At 35.8% G+C, this 25,801-nt stretch overlaps 1 protein-coding gene across 3 annotated transcripts in view; it reads right to left on the reverse strand.

The window, feature by feature from the left end:
* Nucleotides 1–25,801, reverse strand: part of DPYD (dihydropyrimidine dehydrogenase) — a 368,728-nt gene that overhangs the window by 241,446 nt on the left and 101,481 nt on the right. For all 3 annotated transcript variants that reach the window (XM_069862153.1, XM_069862154.1, XM_069862152.1), the window contains exons 5-8: nucleotides 18,101–18,262; nucleotides 8,717–8,913; nucleotides 4,837–4,918; nucleotides 1,547–1,634 (exon numbers count right to left, since the gene is read on the reverse strand). In XM_069862153.1, coding sequence (XP_069718254.1) covers nucleotides 1,547–1,634; nucleotides 4,837–4,918; nucleotides 8,717–8,913; nucleotides 18,101–18,262 — 529 coding nt within the window. The remainder of the gene's footprint in view (nucleotides 1–1,546; nucleotides 1,635–4,836; nucleotides 4,919–8,716; nucleotides 8,914–18,100; nucleotides 18,263–25,801) is intronic.

The raw sequence follows: 25,801 nt of genomic DNA on the forward strand, positions 1-25,801 counted from the left end.
GGCAGACATGGGGGTACAGAGAGAGACCAACTTCATCACAAAAACAAGGTAGATTCCAGTAACAAAACTTTGAAGAAACACATAATCCTTCATTAGCATTTATACCCTCTGTTTTGTAATACAAGCAGTGAACACATGGTTTACACGAGGACTATGCTTTAGATATCTTCTTTTGTTTATTAAAATTCTGTCTGTGTCCCTTTACCTAGCATCTATAGGGCACAATGCTCCCTATATAAATTTTAACCAAAAATATTTCATATTAGGGTGACTTTATTAAGGTCAGCAAATAAACACACCTACATAAAACAAACAGTGTAAAGTGCTCAGTGGTCATTTTGCTAACCTTTAACTGAACTATTATTTTAAATTTATGAGTCAGAATGCAAAGGAATCATACTGATATTCCAAAAATGACTGATAATTTTCCTAAATTCTAAACTCTCAGAAAACAAGTGCTTATTTATGAATTAATTCCTCATTGGTGAGATTTCACCAAGCAGTTTGAAAGACAGATTAAATCAATAAAGATAAGTTGGACCGCTGCCTTGTATACAATTACATCAAAACATGACACAACAAATTCCTATACAGGGATGGTTTCTAACAATGTGAGGATTTAGGATTACACAAATCAGAATGCTCTGTACTGTAATCACATGACGGAATAGACCTGCAAAGCTTATTATACTGCATACCCAGATGGTAAACAACAGTTGTCGCTGTACTAAGAATTACATCTCTGTAATCAATAATAGGAAGGAAGAACAGTTGGACAACTTGTTTCCTATTATGTTCACTTAGGCAATGTCTAGATCAATAAAGAGCATTAAGCCTCATACCAACTGTAGACGATGCCTGCTCCACATGCCTATCATATGGAAGCAATGGGCCCAGCTGTACTTCAAAATACTTGTAAATGGATAATAATTCTAATCCAACATTAAAAAGATGATTCAAATAGCAGGCAGGTGCAGGATTTTTTTAGCATATGAGAGAAGACAGGCCTGTGAAGCCAGTTTTAGTATGTTAAAGTCAGTTTATTTTGTGAACCTGTTCCACAATTACATTTCACGACAGCCTATCTGAAGAATGTTACATTTCATGTGGAGAGAAGAAAAAAAGCAAAAGAGCATGGTATCACTGGCTTACATATAGACTTAGTAATTACATGCATATAGTAAGCTGTTCGCAAAAAATGAAAACTTAACTTGTGTATCGTTCTAGGCCAATATGGTAATTAACTACAAGTAATTTTTTAGTTCACTCTTTAACTATTTAAACAAACAATAGATCAACCCATTCAGCTACATTCTAGTCCTACTTAAAAATCTATCATGTAAATGTGAAAATTTTAACAACCGTCTTAAGGCAGCTAGCTTTAGCTTGCCGGGTTTTAAATTTTCCTTACATTCTATACTTCCATAATGCATCAAATTAAAGCTGTCTCACATCATGCTATTAACACAGATATGAGTCCCAGTTTATTATTAGACAGTCACTCAGTTTAGAGATGACAAAACACAAGACAAGGAGCTCTTCTTACCTATTCCAATAAAGACTGCTTCATAGCCATCTTCTTTCAAGGCACAGAGTGTCATCCCATCCATTCCAAGGCCTTTACTAAAAACTATCTGAAAGAATTTAAGATTCCTTGTTTTTAATGTGATCGTTTCTATTGTGTCCTGTATACAGACATCCCACAGGATCTTCTAGTGAACAGAGAATTCCCCACCCCCCCACCCCAAGCCGGGCTTAAAAAGCCAGACTGGCTCTGATTTAAGCAAGTGGCCCAAACTAGGTAGGAGTAAAATGTACCTTCAGATCACCCTCATGTTGAAGCCACCACAGGGCAGCTTGATCTCTGCTGTAAGCTAAGAGTTGAAGCAATCAAACAAAGCCCGTCTACGGAACACAATACTGAAGTAAAAATAAGAACAACAGTTTTCCCCTTCAAGTAAACCACTGTATTCAATGTTGTCTACAAATGGCTGCTTTCCATGTGAAAATCAGAATTTAGCAAACATGATATGGAAGCAAGGACCTGCTTTACCAAATATGCGCTAAATGGAACAGTCACCCAGCACACCAACCAAAAAAATCAAACCCTTTAGGTTAATGCAGAGACAGTAGTAAAAGCATTCTGCTCTTGCAGAGCAGTAAAGGAATTAAAAGACATGACAATATTCTGAATTAATAGGGGTTCTGAAAAGAAAACCAGGCATTGTTGTCCCACACAGCATCAGGGACTTGGTAGGCTTCCGACTGCACAGAATACAATCCCAGTCTGGAGGAAGGATGATATTGTTTTGTGCTGCACCCTCAAAGCTCACACTCTGAATTTTGCATCAAGACCACTAGCTAGAACTTCTTTATGCCTAAATTCCTCTGTGAAGCCAATGGTGTTTCTATGGATTCAGAAAACCTGCCTGCAAAAGACTGGGCCACAGACAGCACTAAACCTGAAGAACTTTCTGTGCAAACTATAGCATGTGCTCCTTGCTTGCAATGAAGCAGATTGTTCTGTGTGGTAAACTAACAAAGGATTTCAAAATTGTGAAGCAGATCAGTTTTGATTTAAACTTGAAATTGCTTAATTCTAATTTAGACAAGCAACAATGCCTAGAGTGCAGTGATTGGCGTTCATTTATTGAAAGATTTAAGTCACAGTAATAAAAATGCACCTATAATATCTACACATTTTACTTCAGCTACTGCTCACTTCCAGAAGCAGATGGTGAAAAATATTTGTAGTGTTCCACCAGTAATCCTGGCTTTAAGCAGCCAGTGCACAGGTTGAGCAACTACAGCTGTTATAAGAGTGAGACAGGGAAAAGTCTTTGCCACGTGTTCAGAAAACCAACTACAGCAGCCTCCTTTGGAGAGGCCACGCAATTGAAGATACACACACCTTTTGCTCATCTCTCCTAACCCCAAGGCTTCTGAGTGCATAAAGTGTGTGTGATTTCTCTTTTGATATTTTGTACTTCTTTGACAAGGGTATGTGGTTTTTTATCTCCGTAGTTTAGACTCTCTGAACTTGAATGTTTTCCTCCAGTTTTTGTTATATCACTTGTTTATTTACTTTACAAAATGCCACAGTCTATTGTGTAAGCACTACACTTTGTGATCTTAACAGTTTTTGTCTTCATGTCATTGTATATCTTGTTTCTTATTGAATTTGCCAGTATTCCATTTAATATACTTTTCCTATTGGTAAAACGAAAGGGAAATGCTAAATACAGCATACAATACTTAAAACACAGACTATTTTTTTGTCTTCGGAGATTTAGTATAAATTTTATCAGAGGTGCAAAAGCCATGTACAGTTGTAATCCTTTCAAGAATACAGCCTACATCCTCACTGGCAACATAATGCATTCCATAAATTGTCATTACGTTTTTTTTATCCTATTGTGTACATATGTTATGAAAACCTAATGAAGGAATTTAAATGGCAATACTATTTTATGCGGGGATTTATAATACTCCTAGGGCCTAGCTCTGTAATCCTTATTCAGCTGACTAATTCTTACTAATTTCAGTAGAATTACTTGTATAAACAGCAGTACTGAGCATTTACACAATACAGCACCTTTCACTACAGATTTGAAATGCATTAAGTAAACACCATAAAATATTTCCAGCTTATAGAGGTATAAAACTAAGGTTCTAGCTAACCAGCTTGCCCAAGGGTCAATTGCAAACCAATGGCAGAGCTTGGAAGCAAATTTACATTGAGATTCTCTGCTGCACTTTAAAACTGCACAGGACATGCAGGTCAAGATGACATGGTGGCTGTATCAGTCTGTTATGGAGACTTTGTCATAGCCTTGGGGAACTGAATTTTCCAGAGTTCTCAGGAGCCTATGCCCAGCAATTTTGTCTAAAATTGTCTCAGCAGTCTGTTTTTAGCCCCATCTCTAATTCAACCTTCATTCTGTCAGTCTTTTCAAGAACTGCAATGGGATCTTCAGAGTGGAAAACCAGACCTGTAGCATTTAACAGCATTTTTTAATAAAATGTGGTCTTGTGACAAAAGTCTACTGGTTTTATGATATGAACTGACATGAAAGATTCCAATAAGAATTTCTTGCTTCACTGAATGCTTTAGTTTCACATTAAAAATATATTATCCCTCCTGGTACTCAAAAACTCGATCCAGTGATGCATTCTACATTTGTAACTTCCATTAAAATGTGCAGCAGTTGTAAATACTATATAAATCTTCACTTCAAGCCCTAAATTAAAAATAAAGCAATGTTCCCATTATCTATAAACAACACATATTTGTTTAACAGAATAATGCATAACTATCGCTTTCCAAGAAGTTGAATGACTGTTATTTTTTATAATAGATGATCATGTTAACACTTTGTTTAATTGGATGCATTTTTATTATAAAATTAATTTGGATGCAAGACTATAATAAACGATTAAGAAAAAACTCAGGCAGGGGGGTTGAAAGAAGTTTCAAATATGAATGTTTTAAGTGGTGCCAAACTTGTATGAAAAAAACTTGATTAAAAAAAAAATCAAATCATTGCAATAGCTACATTGAACCCCTAAAGCAATTTAGGAATTTGTTTCTTACAGACAATTAATCACATGCAGGCATGCCAGATGAGAACTATTGATTGCCCTTTTCCAAACTAGTGGCATTCAGACAGGAGACAGACAAATGCCCTGAGCAAGAGGAAGCATCTTCCTGCCTCTGTCTAGCATAGCTTTTAATTGTTCTTTACTAATGTGCATGACATTTCGCTGTTAATCTTTGGCAGAGTTCTTACTCTTTTCTCTTTGAGCTATACATATGCAAGATATATTTTTCATTACCTTCACTCCAAGATCCTTCATAAGCTCAGCTTCAAAATTCACTACATCATACGGCAATCGGAACTGGGGGATTTCAGATGAACTAAAACAAATAAAAATGCCTGTGAAATACTTCCAGCTATTATGCAGAAAGCATTTTTGTAGCTATTAAAAATTCAGTACTTGTAACACACAGTTAATTTTGACAATAGTGAATGGAAATATGTTAAAGTGATAAAACAGCATTATTTACTTAGTGCTAAAAATATAGGCCAGGAAGGCAGTACCTTGAGGCCAATCCTGCCCACACTTGTAGGTAACCATTTAACATCGTAAGCTTAGGTCCAAAAGAGCTTCCTTTTAATCGCTGAAATATGTAACACTAAAAAAAACTTAAGACATCAATTTAAGAAAATATGTCATCGCTACTAAAAGCAATACAATCTTCTAGCAATAATTAATTTGCTATGCAATAACAAAGAATCAAATTTCCTATGTTTTTTTCTTCCCGGGGAAGATGAGGAATGACATCTTCAAATTCCCAGAATCACAGCTCTCCTGCACGGGAAAACTGCAGTGCCAGCATAGAACCTCACATTATCTATACTGGTACAGAGCTTTATTGTCAATGAAATAACGTCTACTTACTCTAGTTCAAAATCTCTCTTGTAAAACACATTACAGGTAAACACAATGAAGTTCTATTTTAGATACTTTCGTTCAATTAAGATTTAAAAAAACTGACTCTGCAGAAAAGTGAAAGTGTCTACCCAGATACATATTTCCAAGCTTCAGTCTAATCTGTTGTTAAATTAATGAATCTGTAACTTCCATACAAAGCACCAGCATAAAAGATTAACTGTAGCTATATTTTACACATTGTTAGTGAACACACCATCTTTAGCATCTAACTTTAGCAGCCCAGAAGGATTTTATTTATCTTAAGTTGCATGAACATTAATTATATTGATAAAAAATCGGTGTTCCTCCTAATAATTTCTAATACTGCCCTTTTTTCACCTCTCCTGACCAGCATGTAATGAAAAGTTTTCTAAATATCAGATATAACGACATCACAACAATACAAACTTCATAAGTAAAAAGAGGTCTGAGGCAGAAACAAATATATCAATGTGATTCTGCAACAGAGATTCTATTAAAAAAATCTAATTTAAGAAAGGAAAGTTGTATTTCCTAAATCACTTATATATTTGTTGAAGGCCTGTCATTTCCATGACTTTTCAAAGAAACCTAAACAGCACTGGGTCTGTTATGTCTCCGTCAGAATTGTAAACAATTCTTTGCTGTTATTAAACATTTACTTAAAGTTTTATGCTGTGAAGTATACCTACATAAATGTACAGACAAATGAACATACATGTTTATATGCAAATACACACCGTTCTGTGGGGACTCACACACACACATTTACCATGAAAATAAACAATTTACGAAAGTCAGCTAGTACATCAATAAATCTGCTGTAATTTCTTTCTACAGCAGATGAGAGTCTCTGACTCTGCAACAGAGAGATGGAGGGGAAGAAGAAAGCAGAGCAGAGATTCAGGACGGTTGCAGTGGATGGGAACAGCATCCTACAAATTCACCTCTTCCTCAAATCCAATCCAAGGTAGAGGGGCTCTGGCAGGGGCTTGGTGTTTCTTAGTGACCACAAACTACTTTTGCTCTAGGGAAACCCCTTTGGCCTAGTGAGAGAAATATTATGGTATGTTGCAAAACAGTGGCATAGCTGAAGTGAAGCAGTGAAGCCTGTTCATGGTCACTAAGAAAGAGTGTGATCTGCTCAAGCACAGATTTTACACAATTGGTGATATGCAGGAAAATCTGCCGGGGAATGTGAAAAATTCAGACATGTCCAGACAACCACAGACTTATGCTCGGCTTAAATACCACGCTATGGGAATTGCAGTCACTAGACAGCTTTCAACTGCCTGAACATTAGTTAGCTGTGATCAAACTTATGTGGAGGAACATCCTAGCTAAAAAAACTTTAAAAAATGCAGTGCAAAATAAAAAAGGGCCCATGCAATTCCCTTCTGAAGAACTGATTCCAAATGCAAAATTAATTTAGTCTTCTTAGCCATTTGCAATAGTTTATAAAACCTTGAAAACACTCCATCAATAATCCAAACTTGTAAAAAGATGTACTGCAAAACCTTACAACAGCAATAATGGATGATTGCTGCCACAGGGCAGCCTTCCTTCTGTTCCAAGTTTAAAATAAGGACAAAAGGACTTGATGTCCTTAAACCAGAGGTGACTGTGATTGCTACATGTTCTTTCATAGAATCATAAAATTATTTAGGTTATGAAAGACCTTTAAGATTATCTAGTCCAACTGTAAGACTTGTAAGACCCAAAGGAAGACAGTAACATTAAAAGGCACTGCTTAATCATTATAGATACTAAAAGAACAGGCAAAACTTAGTGTAAGACTTTTTGCAGTAGAACAAACAACAGACTAAGCTTCAGTTTAAATTCAAATTAAAACATGAAGAACAGATGTAACTTAAGATCATATTGCTTCAAATGTGAAAGCATGCATTAAGCAACTGCAGCATTGTACTGTAAGCACGGTAAGCAACCGCGGAAAGTAATATATTATGTTGCTGAGTCCAACCTGAGTCTCACCTATCACCAAGTAAAGTTTGATTGTTAGAAACATCTCCTTATTTCTTACTACTTAACCGCAACAAAACTAATTTTAAATCTGGTATACATGGAAACATATGCTACTCAACAAGTAAATAGGTATTTTATACAATAAATTTGCAATCCTTTATGGCAACCAGTTCAAGTGAAAGAGCTCCACGGTTAAATGTCTATTTATTAACAACTTGATAATTAGATAGAATGTTACTGGACCTCACTGGGAATAATGCAAGTAATCAGTTCAACTTCTTCAGCACTAGTTCTCTATTTTCCAGAGCACTGAATAAGTATTTGACATTATGACATTATGGATCAAATTCATTAACAGTGTCAACTTCATTGATTTCAATGATGCTTCAGTAAGAAATGTGAGCATGTCAGTCTTCATTCTCTGTTTCTTCTCACTTTTTATTTTGTAAACATTTTAGCATGAGAACATCTTCAACAAGTAAATACTATTTGTAATGGTATCCACTAGCTAGCTTCTGAAATATTTTCTTATACTTAGGGATTCCAACAAACTCATAAGATAAAAACTCAGTCGTTTTTACAGTGGTAACAATGAATATTCTAGTGTTGAGGACATGACACCATGCAAATATCTGCCAAGTGTTTACCATACAGGAAAACTGCAAAGGTACCTTTCTTTGTGTATCTGCAGTTTTTTGAAGGTTGAGATTTGTAGAGGATTTCTTTCACTCTCATGGTATGGATTGCTAAAGCCATAAATTGAGCCACACATGACAAATTTATTCACTGTCACGTGTATTTGCATAAGATAGTTCATGAAAGTATTCTAAATTTAAAATTCTCCTTGAAATTATTATCTGTCTTAAGTATGTTAAACATATACTAATTATTTCTCTCTGTAGGGCTACAGGTAATTCATCTTGTTTTAACATTTTTGGATAAGGGAAAATGGTTTCTGACATAATGTTCTAAAGTGATAATTCATTAACAACAATTGCAGCCTGGAATTTTAGAGGTCATATGAAATAAGTATAGGAGATAGCCACCAGATTTTCAGTTAAAGTTTGACTGCAACTGTACCTATTTTAACTTGAATGATGAATTATTTAATAAAAATTAAATTTTCCAGATCTGAAGTCTTCTACTCTCTTCCTTTGATAAAGTTACAGGGATGGCGTATAAACTATGTTTGCACAATATTTTTTGCTATGTTTTCTACAAACATTGGAAGTAGTGTTTTGTTGTCATTGGTTTTTACCTTAAGCCACCAACATATTCCTGCTTTTCAAATATGGTGATGTTTGAATAGCCCAATCGAGCCAAAAAAGAAGCACAACTTAAACTTGCAGGTCCTGCACCAAGAAGAGCTATCTTCACGTGATAGGCTGCAGGCATATCTTCTAGAGGAGGTAAAGAAGGGTTTCTGATCTGAGGAATATTCATAGCTTTAAACACCTGAAAAGCAATAAAATCAACAGGTTACATACTTCACATTCACCCTTTAAATTTTATTATGAATAACATTATGGAAGCTTCTGCTAGTCCTGTTACATATCATTGATGTAGACTTGCAGATCACTTTGCAACATTATAGGGATTCCCAACTGACATGTGTGCATTCACGAGGGATGGTGTAGTTGCAGGGCTTGGTCCGTCTATAATTCTTTTTGTCTTAAAAATGCCGGAAGTCAGATCTTTCACTAATGCAAATTTTACAGATAAGATGGAACCAGACTACTAGTAACAGAACAGTAATACAAAGGCAGCTAGACGGCAAAGAATCTCTGCAACAGCAAAAATTTCTTTCCAAACAATGGTCAGATTATTCTTACTACTGGAAAAGTATTTTTTTGCAAATAATGCAAGGGATTCTACCACTAGTGAAATGGTCTTGCTTTGTCAAGAGGTATCTTGTGTGATCCTGGATAAATCACTTATGGCTTGCCTTTTTAGAGGTTGTAGGTAACCAATCATAGGTGGTTTTGAAACACTTTGAGGAACTGTGCATAGTCTTCAGTGCTATTATATTTTCAAAGGGAACACATGCTTTAGATGCCTCCTTTTAGCCAAATCTAATAGGACTTAATTCATCCTAGTTGCTCATCTCTTTCATCTGATCTCCGTTTTTTAGTTTGGTGTCCAAAAGTTGTAGGCATACCTGAAAGTTAAGACTGCTCTCCTCATACCTCAATTCTTCACCTGTAAAATGGTGATGATTTACTACATTCTGTCTTGACTATTAAAAGTACTTAGGGACAATTTCTGGCCACTATTGCATATTTATACAGAACTCTACACAATGGGCTCCTAACCTCTTTGTAATATCACAGTTTATTTCAGATGCACACTAAATCAGTTCCTTGCTCAGAAATAAAGGTAGGAGGCTAAAGCAGAAATATTCTATACTCACTAAGGTAGACTTCACTGTCCCCTGCATTTACATACATTATCTTCTATAAAAGGAAAGAACAGACTCACAGCTCTTGCAGGATACTAAAGATCAGGAGCAGAAAAGAATACAATTACATCTGCATTTCATTTTAGGCATTGGGGGAAATATTTGACCCAAGGAATCTTAGAATCATTAAGGCAGGAAAAGACCTCTAAGATCATAAATTCCAATCATCAGCCCAACACCACCATGCCGAAGTGTCAAGTCTACATGTCCTTTTAATGCCTGAAGGGACAGCAACTCCACCACTTCCCTGGACAGCCTATTACAATGCTTCACCACTCTTTCAGTAAAGAAATTTTTGCTAATATCCAATCTAAACTTCACCTGACGCAATTTTAGTCCATAAGGAGTATATATTTATAGCAGAAGCACAATATTAGACAAAGACTTCATTACATTGGGATTCTCAGTCATATCACAAAACGCTTCAAGGCTGCATCTCAAAGACAGCATTGTTTTCCATCTATTTCAATGCAGAACTGCGCTAAATAAGTACTAACTAGTCCTCTAAAATAAATACGTTGTCATTTGTCTTAATAAATATAATATTTAAGCTCTTTAACAAGTTTACCAACAGTTTTTACTTTCCTTAGACCTTGAGAAGCAAAGGTTTTTCAAGTTAAACTTTGGCAATTCCACTCATGAATAGAATTTTTCATTTACGTTTTGAATCAATGTTCATTTTCTTCATGCGCACTTGAGCACTCATGCTAGGTAAACCAATGATTAGTTCCTTCCTCCTCTAAAATTTCTGTGTTGAATTCCACCAGTCTTTGTGAATTGACATAGCATTTTAACAAACTGCAGAAGCAAGAGACAGATAATTGTTTTAAAAAAAAGGATCATTTAAACCTGACAATTCATACAATATAGGAAGGTTTAATGTGGTTATTAATGGATTTCACAGCCTGAAAAGCTTATATTGTACTGTGAAACTAGACTGTGATAACCAGAAAGCAATTGGATATTTTTAAAATGTCTGCTTTGTTACATTCACACAGAAATGGCTTGAATGATACTAAATTTCCATTAAAGGCTCACAGTTGTTTTAGAAGGCTACTCAGTAATACAAATTATTTAACTCGCATATTTAATGAGTATATTGAACACTATGAATACAAATATGCATATGCTTAATAAATTTATCACTAAGTTTACTTTATTGTTAACATATTTTTATATTTATTATTGAATAGTCATAGTAAATGTTACACTAAAGTGCCACACTACTGCAGTGCAGTGTTAAGCTTCAGAAATCAAGCACTCATGCAGGAAATCCTAGTAGTTCAGGATGAATGGTCAACTTTAATTCTGCCTATTTGCAAACAGGGTGAAACTGTCTTTATGCAGCACAGCCAGCTTGTGCGGCAATATCTTGCCATCTGGAATTCAGCGGCAGTTTTGCATATTAAGGCTGGCAGGGTAACTGTGTGAAAATAGCGAACTGCTTCAATGCGTTTCAAAAGATTTTCACTCACCTCTTGGTGAAGTCTCCCTACACTGTAATTCACCTAATTAAATATCACTGAATTCTTCTGTACAAATGCTTTGCTGTGCAGAGATGACTGCCTGGCAAGCAAGTGTTCAATGCCACTTCTACACAACTGTCCTTTCTGATTTTTCTCTGCTCAGATTAGGATCAGGATGCAAGTAAAGTTTAGTAGCATTGTGGTTTTTTGTCCACCTTATCCTCAAAAAGACTATTTCATTTTATTTTAGGTAGAATTTTTCTTTTGTTTTGCACTGCTTTGTAACCAAGACCCATTCAGGAAAATGAAACCAAATAATGAATTTTAGAGCTGAATCTCTCAGTGGACAGACTCAGCCATCATTTCCCGCATCTGCCTTTCCTTCTGTCTCTCATACAAACAAAAGAGCCTCGATAGATTATTAATAGGCATTTAAACCACTGAGTATTTGAAAGTTTTAACAAATCCTATGCAATCATCATTAGTTGGCCATCCATGGACTATTCTATATAAACCTACATACATTCTATCAACTACTTAAGCTTCATGTCCAGTAAAGTCCATAGAAAGGATATCCCAGTCTACAAAAAAGATTACGGAGACTGTCCTCAAGCGAGATACAATTTGACCAAACCAAAACAGGCAATCTATTCGGCTAAAGTTCCAGCAATTGAAGCAAATTCTGTCTTGATTCAGCCATTTATAACATATTACATTCTCCCTATCTGCATTACTTTAATGTGTAAAGGTGCAAGCGCACTTGCTCATTGGTCTCTTTAGTGTGAGATCAGGGGGTTTGTGCCCCTCCCCCTTGTAAATGAAACACCTTTTCACTGCAGTGGGGTTGGTTCTTGTTCCTAAACATTCAGTATTCTCAACAAAGCATGTAATTCTAAGCATGGTATGCGAACACAAGTTTGTATTAAGTTTCCACAGTACTTCCCACTTTGGTAAACTATAGTATTTTGATTGCTGAGCATCCAATTCAAGTTTAATTTTCCTGGAAGTTTTAGCCAATTCACTTTAACTGTTTTTCAGAACAAACATAGGGAAAAGCTTATTGTTCTGCTCATATAATAAAACTCTGGTTCTTTTCTTCACTACGCAATTCTAGAATTAGCATGTTTTGATGAAAAGATGTGACATTTGGTAGAGTGGCAGGTGACTCAGAGAAATGCATTTTGCTAACCTTATGAAAATAATTTTATGGCATAGTAAGCATGATTTAAATGAATCTAAAGCATTTTAAACCATTAGAGCAGGTTAGAACTGTTATTCAAAACTGTTAACTCAATTTTCATATAAATTAGAATAAATTAAACTAACCTACTTCTGTCACTTTTGAGTTTTCTGATCAGAATTTTTCTAAGAGGAATATACTGTAGATACCCTTCTCCACCTACTTGCAGAATTCTAATATGGTCAGACAGTGCTACTCTAATTCACATTTATTTAAAATTGTCTTCTGGCAAGCAATGTGTTAAATAAAACAGTAAACAGACTAGAAGTTTAACCTCAATATTAAAACATAAAAAAGTCTTTGCCTAATCTTATGAAACAAGATAGGTGGCTAAAAATCATATTTGGTAGCCTCCAAGACATACACAGGAGGTCACATTTCTTATGTAAAAAGTGCATCTGTTTAATCTCTCATTGTCATCATAAAAGCTTCATCAGCAGAAAAAGGCAGAAATACAAAGAAATGGGGAAAGTGGAAGGAGCAGTGGGAAAATTTAATCTTACAGTCACATGAGTTTTGACTTCATAACTAAATCCTTTATACTATTCAGGTATAATGCCTCCTTTCATGCTTAAAAGGCTACAGAAAGAAGTTTATTAGTCAGGTTTGCCATTAAATATCTTCCACTAAGATGATGAGATACCAAAATGCTACTGACATAGATAATATCATCTAGCTTTTATACTTTTTTTAGTGTGAAATATCTTAGTACATTCTGAATTATCAAAATTTCCTAGTGCACAGAAAGAAAAATGCAGGCAATGAAATCAGTAACATTTAGAAACTGATTGTATTAGTTTCACACTTTCCCTGTGGTTTCCATGGATATTTATCTGTAGGCTGGTTTACATTAATTTGGGGCAGTTGAATATTTAAAAGGGAAAATAATATTCTTCACAGTTTTTAACAAAAAATTAAGCAATTTACATGCTCAGTTATACCCTTGAAGTTGTCGGATTCCACGATCATATAATTAATATCAATTAATTACAGTGGATAGCACAAGATGTAGAGAAAGTGGTCTTTTCTTCAAATGTCAGCTAGTTAGGAAAACTTTTTGATCCTTCCTCCACAAGGTAACAGCTAAAGTTGCAATACTCCAAACTTTTATGCAAGGAGGTAGGTGTTAACAGAACTGGGGCCTAAAACATCTCATTAAAAGCTTTTTAAATCTACATAACAACTATACATTAATATTATCCCAGTCCCAAAAAAACCTATGGACTGCATAGTCCACACCTCAATATCTGACGAATCCTACCACTAAAGAGTACAGAATAACAGTGATGTAAACAACTTTTAAAAAGTCAGTAAAACGTGTTGTAGAGAAGTTTATATAACTTGTCCAAATATCAGCAAGTCTTTCAGCATTGGCCTGAGGAATCAGAAGTGCTCAGAATCATCCCCCAAACTACTGCAGAAGGTTACACCACCCCCTTCAAATACAATTAAAATTTTATAGTTGGTTATTGACCGTGTCTTAAAAGAGAAAATACCTAAAGCTGTGTTAAAATAAAAATTAATATTGACAAATGTAGATTTCTTTCTGTTTATCCTGGTGTCTTAGCTCCCCAGAACAATCTTCCTCTGCTGATGCAGCACACCCATCCGTGCTGGTGATGGTGAGGGGCCCAGGCAGCCGTCCCAAAGTCATCCAGCTGCAGGAGTTGCAGCTCCACAAGAACCACCTTCTCCCCTCCATCTATGATAAGACTGATCAAAGCTGTCTACATGCAACTAAAAGAGGGAGTCCGAGGCAGCACAACCCTCTGTGGCAATTGTGCTGGGCAGCTGTTGCTTCCTTGCCCATGGTGGGCTGTAGAGCAAGGAGATTCAGCACTCAGCGAGAGACCTTTTCTGCAGCCCACCTCCCATTCTAGGCCCTTTGCTGAGATGCCCCAAGGTTAACAACAGGTAGGTTTGTACAATGCATCTTTTAGGAAAAATATATATTAGATTTCCTTTTCCAATTTCTTTCTCCTGCCACAGCAGCCAGAATATTCCTCCAGAGAGGAACAAATCACGAGAACTGTAGCTGGCACAAGAGTCACAATGCTAAATGATCTAGTATTTAAGTCCAATGTGCAGTATTAAAAACCTGCATTTTCTATTTAGCTTGTGCTGCTCTGTTCAGAATGATTAACTAGAAACACAGGAGAACCTTTAAATTCAGTAATGTCTTATCCAGAAATCTTAAGATATTGAGAGCTTCTTACTAATACTACAACAGACGGAGTCATATATCACACTTCTTTTTTTACTGCAAGCTTACAAACTTATACTTGAGCAACGAGTAATTTTAGTTTATTTTGTGGGACTGACAGTCATATAGCTCATCCCTGTATGTATTTTCACTGCGATTTCAGTATATTTTCACTGAACTTATGTTCCAAACCCAGAGATGTTTCCTGATTCTAAAGTACTTGGGCAAAGGAGACAGATAAAGACATTAATATAATTTTGACCTGTGCAGTAACAGGTGTAACCTGCGCTTGACACTCATCATTTATAATAATGAGCTTTTACTCCATGTTATTCTCTAGATGCAACAGTTACCGTGGTAACCGCATCCCAGTATACACATTCTACATCACAAATACAAACGGACATTTCCTTTTTTTCGACTTGAACACGGAATTGTCAAAATCCAGATTTCCTCAGACTGGATTACACTACACTGAGAATGAGTCTAACATAGTTACAAAACTATATGGAAGGGTAAAAGGAAAATGCAAGAGGTGTAAGGTGCCTTTTTATTGTTGTTGTATTGTATGAAAGACAAATATTTTACAATTAGGGAGTTTTATCTGCAGTATGAACAGATGATCAGTCATTGTTCAGAAGCACAAAGGGACATACGTCATACCCATATATTTCCCATTTTAAACCCACATTCCTGCTTTACTGCAATTTTATCTTTTATCTCAGCTAGCAGTTGTGCCTTTTTATTACCGTTCACTCTCATAAGGCATGAAGCGTATGATCCTCAGACTAATTCCAAGGAAAAAAAGTCTAAAACTGGCTTTATGCACAATGGAGTTTTCAGTAAATAAGCCCCTGTGGGACAAACTATTAAACACTGCATGAGAATTACCATGCAGCTCTCATTAAGAGTAACACATGTTGCATGCCTAAATTACACAAATTGAGAAGTTACTCGAATAGGTAAAGCTGTGAGCACATTTTGTTTGCAGCATCTGGACCAATTTTTGTATGAGCAGAGTGCCTTCTGATTTTCTTCCGCATTTTAATCTATATTTTAATAATGATTGTTACTTGGAAGAACTCATACCATTATATTTCTCTCAACTCTACCTACTTCCATAGTAAAAATTAACTGAATGAAAGATAAAAAAGTACTAATTTGAAAAGTAACTGCCTGTTATTACTCAATATGAGTACTACAGTAACAAATATTTTTTATTAAAAAGCAGTACATATAAAGGTTATTAACAATTAATTTTAACATTTTAGGATATTATCAAAATATTAAAAATAATACAATTTACTGAAGTGTTATTTTTGTTAGAGTGCTAAGTGGAACTGAATAACAATTTTATTTTGTTAGAACTCTTGACACTAATATCATTTTAAACAAACTTGAAACATTAGGAGCAAAGCCATTCTGAGCCATTCATCCTCTCTACAGTTTTCATATCAATCATTGTGCAAGCACTGAGCTTTTTTAATAGATTTCTAAAGACTTTTGAAGAAAAATGGCAGATATTTAGCATTATCTATCAAGCCATAATTTCTCTCTATTAATCATAGCATTAGGGCTAAAAGGAGACACAAATCAAGTTTCAACAGATATTACTTGCATTTGGTTCCTAAACAGTAATATTTCATTATTGTATTTATCATCCACTTGACAACTGTTTAATCTTTCTCTTTTCTTTTTTTTCTTTTTGTTTGGGATTTTATTTTAAGGAAAAATTGTTCTGATTTGCAATAAATATTAAGTTTTTACATATAAGGAATAAAAGCCATTAGAAGAAAAGCTAATAAAACTGCCTCTTGACTGATAAAAATGAATTATGAATATACACATAGAATAAATGCAGTTCAATATCTCCAGCCTCGCCCTGTAAATGAGAACTTTCATCCAAATTGTACTGATTCTTACACTTGCGTGTTCAAATCTCAAAGAAATCAAAGCGGATAGCTACTTAAGTGACAGAGGGGAGTGGAGGTTCAGCAACAGTTAACGGAAAAGTTTAGCAGGTACTCCAGAAGCTTTAGAAGTCTCCTGGGGAGGAGAAAGGAAGTATATAAAGAGATGAAGAAGGACTGCAGCAGGTAGCAAAGTTTGCTCATGGAATCATAATCCACAGGCACTGAGAAGGGGGTGTGAAGTCTATAAGTGACAGAATAGGTAAAAATTTGTCTTAGAGCCATATCATCTGTTATTCCCAGATTGATTTGCATTTCTACTTTGGTTCATACCACAAAGGTTTTTTCTCAGGTTTTGTAGACGTGACTGGAATTTCATCATATGTTTGTAAATATGATTAGCCAAATGGCTCAAGATACAGAAGGACAGACTCATTACTTAAGGACTGCATAGAAACTTGCAATCTCAAGACATGCATCTGCCTCCTTTTATACAGCCACATCATCCTCACTTGCACAGAGATCAAAATCATAATTTTTACCCTAAGGTACTTCAGACAAATCAGATGACATACCAGCTGAAACAATGAGTACAAATTCTCCACATCCTGGAAGGAAGTTAAAAGAGCAGTAGCCTCCATCTTTCTCCAGATGGAAACTGGAGCATTGAAACTAAACACAAATAATGCACAAGCACCTTGACAGAAACCCTTGAGAAGAATTCCTAACATCAAGCAGTATCTTTGCTTCAGCAACCAAAATATACACGTACCTTATGAACTAATAAATTTACACATACAAACCTGTGTGTCTATATGTATCTAGGCAGACGCACACAGACGTATGTGTTTCAACCTTAAACTACTTATTTACTTGGTTTTGGCAAAACAGGACAGCAAGAAATCTAAATCATGCAGAATCTTTTCTGTGCTCCAACACTAGTACCAGTGTATGCTAATTCTGCTATAGGATTTACCATATGCCAAGAATAATTCTACATCTCCTCAATGGGCTGTTACAGATGTAAGTGCACTTCATACTTTTCCCTATGTAGCCTGCCTCAGTGACATCCACAGTTTCACCTGGCTTAGATAACTCTTTCATTATAAAACAAATTGTCTCAACTAATAACGTTTCTACAGAACCATATTGTTCACAGATAATGTTTCTTATGTTCCTATAAAGCACTGAATTATGAAAACATTTCTAGGCTTCTGAACATGCTGTAAGAAAAAGGATAATTATTCTAACATCCTACGCCTTTGTTTTGTTAGTACAAACTTTTGTTTTTTAACAAATCATTAACAAAAGCAACCACTCATTGGTACATACAAAGAATTAAAAACATTTGCAAGTCCTACCTACCTCAGTAGCAAACTGCTGCAATCCACCAATATTAATTGGTCCTTCCTCAGTGGCATACAAATTGCAGCCACCAACACAGAGATCTGAGGTTGGACACACCATTCCACACGTTAGGCCAAGCGGATTGTCAGAAAGAATCATTTTGGCAGCTCCATAATAGTTCTGAAGGAAAAAAAAGAGAAAAAAAGCAGTGGGTGTGGGTGGGAAAAGAGAGAGAGTCACATAAAAAAGAAGCAAAAATTTAAGAGAAAATACAAAATACTTTTTCTTTAACTGGCTAGTAGATCAACATATAAATATACATACACATATAAATATAAATATATTACATAACACCAACATTATTTGAATGTACCAACATGTTACACACCCTAATGTCAAAGACACTGGAAAGAAAGTAAGAAAAAACATTGATTATGCAAAGATAAAACTTTTATTTTTAGCTTGTAAAGTAGTTAAAAGCATCTTCAGTCTGAGGTGGTGGCATGACTTTTAGTGCCTAAACTAATGTTTGTTCAAATACTACTGTACCTGCATTATGAACTTGTAAATACTACTTCCTCCATTTCTAGGTCAATTGGGCAGCAGCTGAGTTGTAACCCCTGATGGAGGTCTGACCAGGAAATGCCAGTTAGATTTATCAGTTCTTTATGACACAGGGAATGAAAAGCTTATTTTACACATCTGTGAACACCATCTCCACAGATATGCCTGTCCTTCACACCAGATCAGTAGTGCCAATTGTTTCAGACTCATGATGAAAAAAGAAGGTTTCCTATGTAGCTATGCGTTGATATTGCATTACTGATTTTTTTTTTTAACTCTTTTTCCTCAATGGCATACTGATCAGGGTAAACACTTGTCTTCTTCTTTCCCTAAACAGAAAACCAGAGAACTGATTAAAGTTGTTACGTACAATTCACAACTTCACAGATTTTCCCTATTCAGTGCACATCTTCAGAAAAGGAACAGTTTCCTGATACATGACAGCTAGCAAGATTTCTTTCTATAATAAAAAAATCTAATGAATGGGCATTAGCAAGGTCCTAGTGCCTGATGCTGTGAGAAAACAATCCCTAGTCATTGTTTTAGACTGGATAATTCTCTTAAGAGGGAGCATCAGAGGAAATGCCAGGAGTGAATTGAAGACACCTTTAGTGGGGGAGAACTACCAATGACAGTCCTGCATTTACATTACCTTTACATTCATGTAATTATGATGTTATTAAATTGTTTACATGCTATCTTTTCTCATGTATAGTTATAATAGAAATTTAGTTAATTGTAGGCCTTAATTCTTTCTTAATTTACCACTCCTCTGACCTACTCTAAAAGGACCACCAAGGAAAGTCCATGAAGATGTATTAATGCTATAGGTTCCTATAAAGGCCAGAAGAAAATACTGTATCCCTTAGAATTAGCACATGGCTGAGGATCCACAAAAGTTTCTTCAGTGAGAAATTAATGCTGGGATCTCATTCCAGCCTTCTCCAACCTAGCAATAATTAAGAGATTAAAGAATAATATGCCTCCTTCACTTTCCACCACCCCTTCCATATTCTAACCTTCAATAATTATCACTAACATGAAATAGTTTTTTATAGCAAATACCTTTACTTCCCTGGCCAGAACAGCTGACTTGGGAAAACCAGAAGATGTAGTGTTCAAATGATGTGAAGTACTTGGTCACAGCAGACCCTATGCAATGTCTGTGACTTATTGTCTGTCAAGTAGGCTCACGTACACAAAAATGTTTATTCAAAGTTAACGCTATGTCACACAGAGCAAGAAAACAGTTATGAATATAAAGAGCAGTGTCAAGATCTGACAATATAACCAACAATGGGTAATAAGACTTGGGTGTGGGAGGTTCAAATTCACTAAAAGCATATTAAAGGACTGAGCATAAAATCCTTAAATTTTAACCAGATGTTACAGACAGCTAGACATTCAAAAAAGAATGTCAATGTTTAAGACATATATTTGCAGACGTAACCGAACCCTTTGCCTACAGATGCTGGACTACTGCACAGTATGAGTCCCTATCTATCTCCTGGAAACACAAATCAGCTACCTGGGTGTACTTTCACAGGACTTTGTGATACACTATTATAATCCATTGAAATTCTAATCCTGGCTGAACAGGCAATCCTTTTACAACCGTTCTGGGAGAACTTCTTACAACCATTTTGCCTGCAGTGTCTAGTAAGGTACTTTATCCTCCTCCCATTCATATTTATTCCAGTATAAAGGAGTATTAGTTAAACTGAAGTCACACATATTAGCAAATATTGTTGCTCTTCTAGATGAATTATACTGTTTTGATATGCTGGAGATTGTTAGAATTGCTAAAATCACCCAGCAAACACATTATAAGCTCAGTTTAGCAGCCAAACATAGAAGTCTAGTTATCTAGTTATGTTGGAGAATTCCCTGACACATAACCATGCAGACAGCGGACGATGCAGGATGCCCGCATCTTTCTAAAACAGCACAAAAAGACTACCCTAGATACCCTACAGCATTTAACTGGCACTAGATGTCTGTTTTCTAGGAAATTACCTCTAGCCATTCCTTTTATCCATTCTAAAGTAATAATTACAAACTGGCAGTGGGTATTTATCTCACTAACTCAAAGACCAAATGGTTTTCAAAGAATTTTTGTTCAGTTTGATATTTCACTACATGTGACAGTTATATTTTCCCTTCCTGTGTTGTCCAGGATTATTATTTTTAATATTTTTGGTACAAATACCAAAAGATATATAGTACACATTACTATGCCAAATATTAAGACATTAGATAAACTCTATCAAAGAGTATATATCTTCTAGTGTCAATACCTGAAATAAATTTAATCATAAACTAAAAGATTGTCACACCTTAAATGCTAAGTGTTCCACTCATCTTTGCAAGCAGCAGGGCAAGTCTTCTGCCATGCTTCACTAGTATGCTCCAACTATGCTAAGTGGACACGTCTAAAGATGAAAGGCAAGTGCAAGTCCAGTGCTGACTTGCTTTCTTTGTCTGCAAACAAAAAAGTCACCCTGTGTCAGTTTTACTGTCAGTAAACTTTTATCACACTCAGGGAAGAGCTGCAGCTCCCTAACTTTACTTTTCTAACTTCCAGACCACCAGTGTAACCACCGTTCCCATTGCTGCTAATACTGTCCACCACTGGCAAAAGGACACAGTCACATGCTGCTACGGTGACAATGTGCAGTGGCCCCAAAGCAAGCTCCTCTGCAACCCTCCCGTTACCCAGAGGTAACAGCTCCGTCCAGCACAGAGACTGGGCTGTGGCAGCCCAGCTACTCTCTTTGTCCTTTCATTCTATTTAATCGTTTACCCTGCCTTTTCTTTGTTGATGTATTATCTAACCTATCAAATGTGATAAGAAAAAGTGTTTTCCAATACTTCACAAAAACTGGCAGGGAAGTATGGTATAATGTAGTAAGCTACACTAAGTGGTGTTATACAAACTGTGTTACAAAACTGCAAACTATCGTGTTACTACAGTAATAAATGAGAGTTTGCAGTATACATACAGTAGTATATGTACAGTATCTGTTAAGTTTATTTACATTAGCACTTAGTGCTTACATAATTTTTTCCTTTAACCTGAAAAAATGTATTAATTATCATTACATTTATCAGTAGCATTAAAGGTAGAATATTCATGGAATAATTGACTGTTTTTATGTCACAAAACCAGAGTGCAGTAGGCTGCACACAAAACAGAGATGAGATGCAGACCTGGCAAGCTGGTAACTACACACCACTTGTTGTACATGAGAAAGGATCAGAATTAAAGAGAGGCCAGCTTCATTAAAATGACAAAGTTACTCCAGGGCATGGAATGATGCAAGCTACCTTAACAGTCTGGAGTAATTTTTTTAGATGCTGAAATAATAGGATGACTCAGTTGGCTAGTTTCTTACAGGCGTCAGAGAGGAAGCAAGTCAAAAACTAGAATGTTTTTGAATTTTTTAATGAGATAAATGTCTGTTCATGCCTTTGTTCATAGACTCTTTTTTCCTGTGCACTTCCATAGAAATAACTTAATCTAACTGGATAGGATGTTTTGTGGTTTCCTACATCAAAAAGTCAATAAATACTACATTGCTAACACAAGGAACAAAAACAAGCCTTAAATAGACATCAATAATCAGCGGAAACCAGGCAGAGGAGGATCTCCACATGTATCATTTGGAAGCATTATATAATTTGCATGCAAATTAGACTGGTTTTTACTTAAAAAAACCCTATCAAAATGCCTAGGATCAATACTGAGACACCAGAAGAAATTACATTTACTATCAGAAAATGTTTATAGCATCTTTTCTTTCAGTTCAATTTAAGAGCTTTTTATATAAATTCATTATGCATCAGGGTGTTCTGATACTGCAGTTTTCTCAAAAACAATGAAAAATATGCATTATTATGCTTCATGTAATAAAAATGAATACACTGACTTCATCAGGATTTGGGGACAGAATGAATACTTGAAAAGAAAAGACAAAAAAGTGGTGATTTCCTTTTTGTTTGGGTTTAGCTGGAAAAAAGAGAGAAGTAGTAAAAAAATATGGGAAAATATCACCTCCTCCTATCCTCATTCATGTTCTGCGATGGCTTTAAAATGTACTCAACATGTAATGGTTTAAATATTTTCACATACAGAAGAATCACTATTTAAAGTACATTGTTATGTAAGCAGCATTTTTCACATTGACACACACCAGTACAAATATAACAGGGAACGTCCCCAGTCTGTCAGCACCCCCCCCAAATTTCTTCCAAAGAAGAATGAACAAAACATAACAGCAACTTATCAAATCATACATATTCTATACTATAACGCTGATGATTTTTAATCAATCCAGGAATCTTTCACATCATTTGACTTGTGTCATCATAACAGGACTGTAATTTCACACAGTGTCACTATCTTCTTATGAAAAAGAACGGAATAAATATCTTGTACTGTCATTTTGTCCTTTGTAGTCTAGAATGCGAGAGATTCCTTAATTGACATAGTGTCATTGCAAAAGTGTATTCTACATAATTACACTATGGCAACTGAAACCAGCTGTCAGCCATTCCATTACACTAAGTACAAACAGACATTTCAAGAAAAGTCAGTGTTTCAAGTGCATCAATTTAACACCATTACTACTTTTTCTTTTAAATGTTTTTTTCTTTTTATTTAGTGACCTGAAATATACAAAGATTAACAGAGAAAGCTGAATAAAACAGCAATTTCAAAAACCTGGGGCCTCAAAGTAGTACTTACAGATTAATGGTGATGCACATCTGTATATAATTATTACCAATCATCTAGCAGCTTTCTGACTTCCACAATCCTTCACTGTATTAACAGTATCCCACTTACAGCATTTTACATATGAACTGTGACTCATAATTTTCTACAGTCTTTGCAATGGCATATTGATGTCCTTTCTTAATTTACTCAGAGTTCCTCTGGCACAGAAAAAACATCATTCTGTTCCTCTCACCTGTCATAATCGTATGTCTCTTACCATTCTTTCTCCCTTACAATAATTTCTAAATTTCATTTTCTCTTAATGATCCCACAACTTTTGGTCTCTTGCCTTCCCTGGTCTATCCACTTTCCCTTCTTTCTTCATTTCCAGTACATTACCACAAACACTTTTTCCTTTACTTTTTCAGTCTCCCGAACTTCAGATTCCCTTGGTATGCATCTCTACCCTCCAGTTTGTTCCCTCTCTCATTTCTCCCTTGGAAAAAAAAAAAAATATCTCTCTTGAAAAAACCCACACATTTCCTTTGGTTTCATTTAAACCTAAAGATTCTTCTGAAATCTTAAAACTTACTCTTACTCGTGTTCAACAACTTTCTCAGTATTGCTCCTGGCATTCAGCTGTCTCTCTCTCCCGTTTTCATCCAGAGGCAACCTTTTATCCAGAAGGCAGCATGCCTTTGTTGGTTTTGGAGTTTGTTTTTTTTTTAATTTCTGGTGGTTTGTTGTTGGTTGGTTTTGTTTTGTTTATTTTATTTTTTTTTTAAACACTGGCCACCAAAGGCTTACATCCAGCTATATAAAGTCTGTTAGAAAATGGTTGACACGTCAGGTCAGAGTAGTTTATTATTTAGTGACATGGCAGAAGATGGTCTTTCTGAACAATAAAGCTGTTGAATCAATGTCAGGCATCATTGTAATACTGCAAGAACTAGAGATAAAAATGTGGGAGCTAGTAACAGAGGACTGCAGCAACAAAGTGTGATTTTTTGAGTACTGATAACACGAAAGATACTTCTTCATTCTCAATTCTTCATTATAGACTCAGATTATAAAGACTGAGTCACTCACTCCTTACGCCTGTGTCATAAAACACAACTTAATATCCTCATGCTTAAACTGCACCAACAGCTGTTTTTCAATGCAACTGCTCAACCATAAAGATGTCTGACAATATAAAGCTCCCATACCATCCCACTGAACATCACAAAGGTAGAGCGTGTTGCTTTCTAACAGGGCACTTCCTCTGGCAGACACTTCTGCTTAACAGGAGGAAAGCTGTACAGCCTACAAGCAGTTGGCCCAAGAGTTGCTTCTGGGAAGGCGCAGAATATGCTGATGTTGTATAATATTTGATTTTATCAGCCCTGAAGTTGGCAACCCTTTAGGTTTTTGGGTTGTTTTAGGTCCAGCACCTAAACACTGTTTTAGGTCCAGCACCTAAACAGTGCTGGAGTTCCATTCTACCAAGTCCTTCTTGCTCTCATGTATCAGCACTAGGAAAGGAGAACACAAAATCCTAAAAGCACTCCTGATGCTCATTCAGGGGAAGAAGGTAAAGCTTTCTCCTGCAGCAACTGAACACTTTTCTTTCTATAGTGGTTTTTTTAGTTTTTAAAGAAAGGAATAACTAAGATGGCACTTCTGCATTAGAAAAAATATAATATACACTTTGCACCATGAAGGCTGTATTTAAAGAGAGGACAGCTGGAAGTCAGAATACTTGTTTGCCATCTTCTGATGTTTAGAAACAAAAGTACTAATGTGTGCATGGTAAATTTGAAGTCTAGCCTCCTAGAGACACAGTTGCAAGAAGTCTATGTGAACTGAGAAACGCTGACTTGGAAGACAAAAGAATAGATTGTACCGTTATAAAGGGGGGTTGTAATCCAGTTTGTATGGGAAAAGAGAATGGAAGTTGGGGTCTAAACTCTACAGAGTCACAGCAGCTAACACAATACAGTGTAAGTGACATCCTTTTTCTCAAAGAGGCTCAAGGCTCATTGAGTCTGGCAATTCAATTACCCTCTCAACCCAGGAACAACCCCTCCTCCCCTGTCCCTCTTCTACTCCTGCACTCAGATCTAAGGGCAGAACAGCTAGAACAGCTACATTGTACATGGCCTGTAAATATCTAAAAAGCCTCAGGCTTTAGAGAACAAGAATCCCTGACCTTTAATGATTGCCATAGCAATTTTTCAACAAAACAAACTGCATACAATAGAGCTCTTAAATATCTGACAAGTAATTAATTTTCAGTACACTGCTGTCTAAATATTCTGTATTAATAATTAATTATGTTTAAATAAATACCTGCATGCAATACTGCTTATGCAGGGATGAGGATAAGGAACTTACTGAACTGAATCTTATCTAAACAAGTAGAAGGGTAACCTGCTGAAGGGAGTTTCTCAAGTAAG

This window comes from Phaenicophaeus curvirostris, chromosome 8, assembly GCF_032191515.1.
Source record: "Phaenicophaeus curvirostris isolate KB17595 chromosome 8, BPBGC_Pcur_1.0, whole genome shotgun sequence".
NCBI classification, from domain to species: Eukaryota; Metazoa; Chordata; class Aves; order Cuculiformes; family Cuculidae; genus Phaenicophaeus; species Phaenicophaeus curvirostris.